Genomic DNA, 10,146 nt, shown 5'->3' with positions numbered 1-10,146 from the left:
CTCATGTATTTGGATAATACTATAATAATTTAAATAATAATGTTAGTCAATAAATAAATCGTTATTTGGGTCTTATTAGATGATTCCGATTAATTAATAAGTGTTTGGTATATATTTAACAAAAATTGTAAACTTCTCCGATCTATAAAATAAGGCGTGACCTACAAAAATATTTTAATAAATTTAGGTGCCCTTCCAATATGTAATCCCAAAAAAATATAATAAATAAATACACTTATATTCTTTATCCTTTTTACATTGTTTAAATATATGTAAGAGTGCTCGTTATCCGTCCACACTAATCATATAACGTTGTTATATCAACCAGAAGTCTCATGTTCAAAATTTATCGGTACCTTGTTTCCGATGGCAAGTGAAAAGAGTCAAAAACGGACATGAGATCAATCAATTAAATCGTATACATAGTCCTCACATGATAAAAAATATTAATTGATTGATTATGATCCTCTCAAATGACAATATCACTTGATACATCAAGGTATATAGGTTTTGTAAGAAGAAATACACGAACCTTTGTACAGTAATATATTTTTTTATGTCATCTCTCTCATAACAATTACCACTTGATCAATCAAGTTATATTATAACTTCTAGATTTCAATTATTAACTCTTACTAGTTTTATATCATTTTGCTTTATAACATTTGAAAGTATATTTATTACTTCTTACTTATATTAAAAAAAAAAAAAGTGTTGTTACCTTTTCCTTGGTTAAAATGTCAACTTTAAAAGGGTAAGTCACCATGCGAATAAAATGGATGTGTTTTTGCCGTTCTAAAATATGAAAATAAAAAATAAAGACATTTTTTATGTCATGCTTGGTGTAAAGTGTGATAAATTATTCTACTTTATAAATCATTAATTTTTTTCACTGTAATACTTTCTCTCTTTTTTATCTTCTCTATAATAATAAGACACGGAAATAAAACAAAGAGGTAATAGCTTTCTGCTTATTCTGACCTGCCTTGAGATCGCACTTATTACTATTATTTTCTTTTTCCTTCTTCAACATCAACTGCACAAATTTCAATTCAAATCAAATCTCGGGATTTAACGACTTTTCCATGGGTAAGTCAATCAGTTTTCATCAACTTAACTTTTATTTTGATCACATATATTTTGATTGATTCAACAATGTTCGTTTTAAGTTATGAAAACTTGCAACTGGACTTCAATTTTGATTTGTTTCTCGAATTGAACTATTGATTGTTTATCGTTTAGTAATTTTGGATTTAATCGAGTTAGTTGATTTTTTAGGGATTTTTTTGTTAACTTTTAGTAAAACTTGGATTGGATGTAATGAGATCTGGACGGTGATTGAAGGATTAAGTTGCATTGTACTTAAATGAATAAGAATGGTGAATTACATATTCAAATTTATACATACATACATACATACATACATACATACATACATACATACATACATACATACATACATAAAAGTAACCTCTATATATCGAATTAGGATCATGTAAAGATAAATGTTTTAATGTGCAGTATGTTGCTATTAGCAAGTCCTTTGTTGGAAATTAGGTGTTGTAATTAAATTGCTGTATTTGGTTATGAGATGATGATTTTTTTTAATTTTTTTTTTTTTTAAATATATGAATATGAATGTAGATAAAGAAGCTGGTTGCTGTTCAACACACCTTATAGAAGGAGATGGTACTTTTAATGCGGAAGGACTTGACAATTTTATCAAGCAAGTTAGAATGGCCGAGTGTGGGCTTTCTTATGCTGTCGTTGCCATCATGGGACCTCAAAGTAGTGGTACGTCTTTTGTAACCTGTTGAAAAGTGGGGTCTTTCGTCAATGTAAATATTCGAGACTGCATTATATAAAAGTTTGACTGTGTTTGTGACAGGAAAGAGCACACTTCTGAACAATCTTTTTCACACCAACTTCAGAGAAATGGATGCTTATAGGGGAAGGCATGTATCTATCTTGCTCGCGGTTTAGCTATTTTTTTTTTTGTGTTTTTCTTTATTTTATAAGTTTTTGGATTGCTATTTTATCAGGTCTCAAACCACTAAAGGTATATGGATGGCAAGATGTGTTGGTATTGAACCTTGCACTATAGTGATGGATCTCGAGGGCACTGATGGAAGAGAACGGGGAGAGGTTAGTACTTATTTTTAGTTCAGTTTTATGTTTTTCTTTTTCACAAGTAGCTATGGTTGTTGCATCATTTATTATGTTTACTCATCATGCTTTGTTACTTTCCCAGGATGATACTGCATTTGAGAAGCAGAGTGCGCTTTTTGCGCTTGCTGTTTCAGATATAGTTCTTATAAACATGTAAGCTTTTTGGTTGTCTCATGTCTGATATAGCATGCAGATATGTCTTTCTTTTTTATTCATATATATAAAATATAAAAGTTTTAACTGCTTTTCTTTGGGAAAAATGTGTTATGCAGGTGGTGTCATGATATCGGGCGTGAGCAGGCTGCAAACAAACCTCTTCTGAAAACTGTATTTCAGGTGCATTGTCTGTAAATGTTTACAAATTTATAATTTGTTTGGTAATGGCAAACCATTGAACTTATACTTACTGTTTTTCAGGTTATGTTGCGACTATTTAGTCCACGTAAGACAACATTAACGTTTGTTATACGTGATAAAACAAGGGTATGTTAATCCTATTATTGCGTCTAATGTTGATTAGAGAATAAAAATGCTGGATTGCATTTGATATAATTATCTATTTGTTTCTGTATAGACACCTCTTGAAAATCTCGAGCCTGTTTTGAGGGAAGATATTCAAAAGGTAAGTTAGCTTTATTGTCCTGTTTCCTCAAAGCCTTACACAATTGTGATGCTTCTAATCCTTTGTTCTACGCTTCAGATATGGGATTCTGTTCCCAAACCGGAAGCCCACAAACAGACTCCACTAAGTGATTTTTTTAATGTAAGATATCATGATGATGTTGTTAATTTCTTTTGGGAATTATTATTTCCCGTGATTGGAAAATATATCTACTTTGTATTTATAATTTCCAACTTGTTGACCAGGTAGAAGTTGTTGCCCTTTCTAGCTATGAAGAAAAAGAAGAACAATTCAAGGAGCAGGTATGCTTGTCATTTTTAGTCGGTATCCTATCAAGTTGATCTTGAATATTCCTCGAGTCGGTCTTGAATTGTTTGTGTTTTCTTAAATATGTAATTTGTTTTTATTTTGTTTTTTTTTTTTTTTTTTACTAAAGGTAGCTAGTTTGAGGGAAAGGTTCTTCCAATCTATTGCACCTAATGGGCTTGCGGGAGATAGGAGGGGGGTTGTTCCAGCTTCAGGATTTTCTTATAGTGCCCAACAAATTTGGGAAGTTATTAAGGAGAACAAAGACCTTGATTTGCCTGCTCACAAGGTTAAAATTATAACTGTCAACTTTTCCGAAACTTCCTAATAGGGTCCACATATTATGTGGATATTAACGTTTCTGCTAGCTTTGCAGGTGATGGTGGCCACTGTAAGATGTGAAGAAATTGCTAACGAGAAATACTCTTTATTTGTAACAAACCAGGTACAACTAAAAAAGTCTACTTACAAGCTCTGAACTCATTTTATTAATCAAACTTTTTTTTCTATTAAGCAGGACTGGTGTGATTTAGAAGAAGCTGTACAATCTCATATAGTGCCCGGCTTTGGAAGGAAGCTAAGTTCAATGATTGACACCTCTTTATCCAGGTGATCATTACATATGCGATATTGCATATGTTTCATCATGGAATATGGTGTCTTGATAACAAATTAACATATTAATGTGATTATAGTGCTATCATATATACTCCCGTTTTACCAAGTATTTATTTAATGTATTTTATTTTAGTTATGATGAAGAGGCTACTTACTTTGAAGATGGAGTGAGAACTGCTAAGCGAAGGCAGTTGGAAGAGAAGTTGATTCAAGTACCTATGTTAATGATTCTTAAAATATGTGATGTGTTGCTAAATGTGTTTCATATTTTGTTGGACTCATTCGTTGTTGTCTTATGCTTTATCCAGCTTGTTCAACCGACCTATCAATTGATGCTGGAACACCTACAATTAGAGACACTTGATAAATTCAAGAAAGCGCTTCATGATGCTTTGATTGGAGGACACGGGTTTGCAAATGCTGCTCGCGATTGCAGAGGATCATTCATCGGAGTATTTGATGAGCAATGCAAAGGTACAAATAAATGGCATTTCCTATTCTTTTCCCTTGTGAGAATGAATGCAATCCATACATTCATTATATTCGAGAATATAATTTTAATAATCTCGCTTTTGTGAGTATTGAAATTAGCTGTTGATTTACTAGATTTGGCTATGAATGATATATGTATACACAACATTGGTGTTATTGTTGGCTAATTACTGGGTTAAAGATGAGTAATAATGGATCGAAAAGGGTACTTTTTGGTAATTGAGACAAGCCAGGTTGGGTTGACTGGAACAAGTCTTGTGCATTTCTTTTTTTTCGATTATTAATAAAAGAACCAAAGATTAGGGTGTTAGACTGTCAAGTATCATTACAAAAGTTATACAGTTTAATTACTAATCTAATTTTTTAAAAAACATGATTTAGGAGGTTTTATTCGTAAATAACCTTTGATGACTATCGACTCTGTCAACCTATTTCTTTTAAGCTAGTTTTCTTCTATTTTAACCGCTTGATCTTATATAAATGACACATAAACCCAACTCGACCCATTCATAAGCAAATGGGTCAAAGTTTCTTTCTTTGATTGCTGTATATTGAATCTTAAGCAATTTAACAAGCATGTGGAATGCCAAGTTAATGTTCTTTTGGCAATGTTACTTGGTGTCAAAAAGTTTGTCACTTTGTTTTATAAGCTATATGCCTATACCGGTGATCATCATCAGTAATTTACGTATAGCATGTACATAACAAGCATGTGACGTGTTATTTTACTGATTCCACAGATGCCGCTATCAAACAGGCTGATTGGGATTCGTCTAAACTAAGGGATAAATTTTCACGTGATATAGATTCACATATTTCTGAAGTTCGAACTGCCAAGCTTTCCGAACTTAATGCACTTTATGAGGTATATCAACCTTTGAACTATGGCCTTACTCCTTAAATTTTGACAATCACTTGATTAATGAAGTAATATAATAATTTAAATTTCTGTGCAGTCGAAATTAAAAGAGGCACTGGATGGACCTGTTGGAGCCCTACTAGAAGGAGGTGGCGATGATACCTGGCCCGCAATAAGGAAACTATTTCAACATGAGACTAAAGTAGCTGTCTCTGAGTTTTCTGTTGCACTTTCTGGTTTTGAAATGGACGAACAATCTAATGAGGCGATGCTTTCAAAATTAGAAAATTATGCTAGAGGGATAGTTGAAGGGAAAACAAAAGAAGAAGCGGGCAAAGCTCTTTACCGTATGAAAGAGAGGTATAACCTGCTAATAACGGTGTGCAAAACTCAGTTTGGCCTTGTGTTTTTCAAATATTCAGTTTTAAAACAACGTTATAGGCTTGTGTTTTTCTAAGTAAGATAACCCATGTATCTATTCAGTTAGATGTTTACCAAGTTGGAACCAAACCAATTTGAATTCTGGTTCGTATTTATGTGCATTTCGTTTTGGTTCGTTCCCAGCTCAATGTCTGCTAATTTGTTTGATTTATTTATGCCCATCATAACTGCGGTGATTTCATTGTACCTTATCATTATTATGTCTTAAACTTTTGCAGATTTACATCCCTGTTCAATCACGATAGTGATTCCATGCCACGAATCTGGACTGGAAAGGAAGATATTAGGACAATTACCAAAACAGCTCGGTCTTCTGTAAGAGTCACCTCATTAGTCTCTAAAGGATAATTAGCCAAAACTATATCTGATCCCATGTCAATTGTGGCTTATGATCATATGCTAATTTGGTATTTTTGTTTCAGTCTTTGAAGTTGCTCTCTGTATTGGCTGCAATTCGTTTGGATGTGGATGATGATAAGATTGGGGACACATTAGTTGTTGCATTAGTGGATCGCAAAAAGGACACGAGCAAGAGTATCTCCACGCAGGATCCGTTGGCTTCCAGCACATGGGAAGAGGTAAGCTGTACATCCAGAAATACTTATTTATCTAGGCTGAGGATGTGTTTAATGTCTTTACATGTTACTAATAGAGGTGGCAAGATGGGTGGGTCATGCAGTGTGAGTTACAGGTCAAAACAGATCAGGTTGAAACAGGTATTTTTTGGGAAGGGTTGAAACAGGCCAGGTTAGGTTGGATTGACCCACAGACGGTGTTCCTGTATTAACAGAAGTTACAGAAAATGTATGCGTTATCTATTGTGTAATGATGTTAGTGTTTACTAAATTAATAATTATAAATCATAATATCTTGAGTAGACCGATCTAGGAGGTTGTATACATTACGATTTTTTACTCAGGGTGACTCTCAACGCATCTAGATCTATCTCTACAGTTCCAGTCTTAACGAAGTTTTTTCATTAGACCCATTTGATTTATTTGGTGTGAAACATAGCCCCAATTAACCCAATCATAATGGGTTGAAATTGACTATTTAGTTGCTAGTACAACTGCATGCAGCTAGGATTTGTTTGATATGCTCGGGCTAGGTGTGAGTTATATCAAAATATTCTTTCTCTTAAATCTATGGACGTCAACAAATAAAGTGTTCACATCAGTATAAATTGGAAGTATTAGCTGTTCACTTGGTAATAGTTGGTTGCTTTTTGTTCATTTATTATATGTAGGTTCCAGCAACGAAGACACTCATAACTCCCGTTCAATGCAAATCATTGTGGAGCCAATTTCAACGAGAGACTGAGTATACTATTACACAAGCTATTGCTTCTCAGGTACTGTTTTTATATAGTGATAAATGGGCACTCTGTACGTTGGGTTATTACATTAAGTTACAAAAGAATAACTAAATTCTCTTACAAAGCTAGATAAGATCTAACAAGAGTAAATTATTATTTTTTTGTGAATTTTTTATTGTTTTGCGTTCAGTTTATTTACCATTACCAATTAGCATCTTCAATGTGTAAAACAAATAAAATAGTATTATCATGAAGTTCTTATCATTACTGATGTGATTTATTTTCAGGAAGCTAATAAGCGCAATAACAACTGGTTACCACCTCCATGGGCTATAGCTGCCTTGGTGATCTTGGGATTTAATGAATTTATGACTCTTTTAAGGTTCATAAAATATCCTCCTGTGTCCATTTCTTTCGTTACTGAAATTCATAAATTCACACCTATTAGCTTTCTTTTGCAGGAACCCATTGTGGCTACTTGTTTTATTTGTGGGTTATCTCGTTTCCAAAGCTTTGTGGGTCCAACTAGACATAACTGTTGAATTTCGCAACGGCATGGTGAGTTTTATTCAATTGTACTCGATTAAAGTGAGAGATAGAGCTTTCGCGTGTAATTTCTAATTTTCTATCGTCATTCCTTCTAACAAATGCGAAGTAAATTTTTTTTTTTTTTTTTTTATATCTCTGTTTAATTATATTCATTGTGTACAGCTTCCAGGAATTTTGTCTTTATCTACAAAGATTCTTCCTACCGTCACAAACCTTCTTCGGAAACTTGCAGAAGAAGGCCAAAAACCCGTTGCCACTGATTCTCAAAGAAACACCTCAAACACGTCTCAAGTATCAGCGACTTATCAAGGAGTAGCTTCTTCAACGGCATCGTCTAATGTGACCTTGGAAAACGGAACCGAATACACGAGTCTCTCCAGACATGTCAAAGAACAGTAGATTCATGCCATGCCGTATTAAAAACATGCTCTCATCTGACAAATATGATTATTGGGTTTTATACTACTATAGGTTGCACAAGGGATAATTATTAGGCGTCATATTTTGTGCCGAGTTGTTGTAATGGTCATGAATACAGAAAGACCGAACATGTTGCTAGAATTGGCCCGTTTAGGGTCTCCCATTATTTTTCAGGATCCACATATCACGGTTTTCATTTGTTGGGGCATGCAACTTTCTTTTTGGTCATGTTACATGTTGTGTTTTTTGTTTGTATAATGTAGACATGACTGAAAAAGAGATGTTATACGAGTAATATTTTTGATTATCGGTGTCTGTATTTAACAAATGGACCTGTATTCGCTTTATTATATTACCAGACACTAATAATAATTTATTGCATCATTTTACGTTGTGATTTGTTTGATACTGTACATTATTAGTGTATCATCGTTGGTTATAGATGTTATCAACTATGTTTTGTATGCAAAGTTTGTATCATGGTAACCTAAAATGAATGGAAACATTAAACAATGCGTATGGATATATATGGTGTACTTGTGACTTGTGAAATGAAATGTTATAACTTTGTGGGACAGTAAAAGTTGATTGTTGGTGAAATATTATTAACTTGACATTGTTATGTCAGCTACTAGCATTAGTTGCATTGCACATGTTGATGTCCCGACGTATTTCCTAAACTGATGGAGTGATAGATTTTATTTTATTTTTCAAAGGCAAGGCTCAAAGTGTAACTAGTGAGGATTGAACCTGGATCTTCTTTGTAGATATTCAAGCACCCAATCACTAGACCACCCTTTGGGGTTTGGAGTGATAGATATAATTGGGCTTTTTTGCTTTTGTATAGTGCATACGTCATAAGGGAATCTTCAACGTTTCAAAAGATACACGGATTATAACTACACAAATGAAGACCAAAATGTGAAGTATTACAAGTAGATCAACATGCTTTGTGCATAACAAAGGAGGTTAATGCTTCATAAGATTGCACAATTTAAATGCAAGTCAGCAAGTGTGAAGATTTGTCTGCACAGAGTATCAGTTAAAAACAGCCAATAAAAAAAAAAGTTTTCTTTTTTCATAAATTAGTTGTCTATGTATCTTTTTCATTATATTATTTTTCTGATCAGCGATAATTTTTCAAACGATCAAGAGTTAGATAAAAATTATAACAGCTGCAAAAGTCGATCGGTTCAACTGACATTATATTATATCTACCTCTAAATTTAAGTCAAACATAAGATAATAAGCGAATGCATTGATAATCATTTTAACTTGTGTTTTGAAACATGTAATTGTTAAAGGTCGGTATATGTCATCGTGGTTTACATCTTTCGCATCAATGACTGGACAAAATTACTCAAAATTGCATTAAATATTTACCATCAGTCACTTGGTTATTCAATGAACTTTATGTAGCAATTACGAACGTATCTACCCATTTTTTAAACTTATATTTCACCATTTATTACAATTTATTATATTTACTTCTACACTTTGGAACAACAAGGAGCTGACATAGTGGCAGTGACTTGTACGTCTTCCCATATGGGAGAGGGGGTTTTACCACACATGATGTATGGATTCGCAGATTGGTTTCTTCCTGAAGGGCGGTAAGATTGTAATGATTCGCATCAAGAAAATGATCAGGTGAGTGAGTGTCGAGTGTCGACATCGCGTTCAACCCCCGTTAATAACTCCTAACACTTCTACACTTTGGTAATCTTTAGAGCAGAGACCTAGATCAAATACCTATTAGCTACACTTTGGGTTATTGTTTTTTAATTTTTTTTTTTTTTTATTCTTATTTTTAAATCACCATTTTTTATTTTAATTCATAGTTTATTATATTTACTTCTTGCTGTACTGTGAACCATTTATTAAGAATTTACACCACTTTACTACCCCTTTTCCACTTGTTATATGAACCATTTTCTTACAAATAGTCTTGTAATCAAATGGAGTTTGGGATTGCATTTTTCAATTAAATTTGGTGTTTTCAAAATTGAAATATATGTGAGAGGATGCCTTTCAAAACTATATTTTCTCTATTATTTACGTATGTTTTATAATTGCACTGATTAAAAATAATGGGATATTCTAACATATACTTTTTTTTTTTTGAAAGGCAAACAAATTTTATAAAAGCTCGAAGGAAACATAGACAAGGTGATGGCCCGATAAAGCAGGGCATAACCACACATACATGAGAACCAACAATAGCACGAAACTGGTTGGTTGCAAAGCAAGCAACTTTTCTATCCTATGACTCTACAACACGAAACTAAAGACACTATAACACGAAATAGTATATCAAACTTAAATTAAGATAAATGCTTGGGCTTGAGATCCACG

At 33.2% G+C, this 10,146-nt stretch overlaps 1 protein-coding gene across 1 annotated transcript; it reads left to right on the top strand.

Moving 5' to 3' along the window:
- Positions 1-1,634: 1,634 nt before the first annotated feature.
- On the top strand, positions 1,635-8,098 carry LOC139904380 (protein ROOT HAIR DEFECTIVE 3-like). The gene is made up of 22 exons (XM_071886315.1): positions 1,635-1,794; positions 1,889-1,955; positions 2,043-2,145; positions 2,252-2,322; positions 2,442-2,505; positions 2,587-2,652; positions 2,744-2,791; positions 2,870-2,932; positions 3,037-3,093; positions 3,228-3,386; positions 3,474-3,542; positions 3,615-3,706; positions 3,849-3,927; positions 4,024-4,189; positions 4,948-5,072; positions 5,164-5,426; positions 5,726-5,822; positions 5,930-6,085; positions 6,754-6,858; positions 7,110-7,204; positions 7,284-7,380; positions 7,534-8,098. The coding sequence occupies exons 1-22, from the start codon at positions 1,635-1,637 to the stop codon at positions 7,768-7,770; spliced, it is 2,439 nt and encodes an 812-aa protein (XP_071742416.1). The 3' UTR covers positions 7,771-8,098.
- Positions 8,099-10,146: the final 2,048 nt, after the last annotated feature.

The sequence above is a fragment of the Rutidosis leptorrhynchoides genome, chromosome 4 (assembly GCF_046630445.1).
Source record: "Rutidosis leptorrhynchoides isolate AG116_Rl617_1_P2 chromosome 4, CSIRO_AGI_Rlap_v1, whole genome shotgun sequence".
Classification (NCBI taxonomy): domain Eukaryota; kingdom Viridiplantae; phylum Streptophyta; class Magnoliopsida; order Asterales; family Asteraceae; genus Rutidosis; species Rutidosis leptorrhynchoides.
Note: the sequence above shows the minus strand (reverse complement) of the source record. Positions and strands in the feature narration are given on the sequence as shown.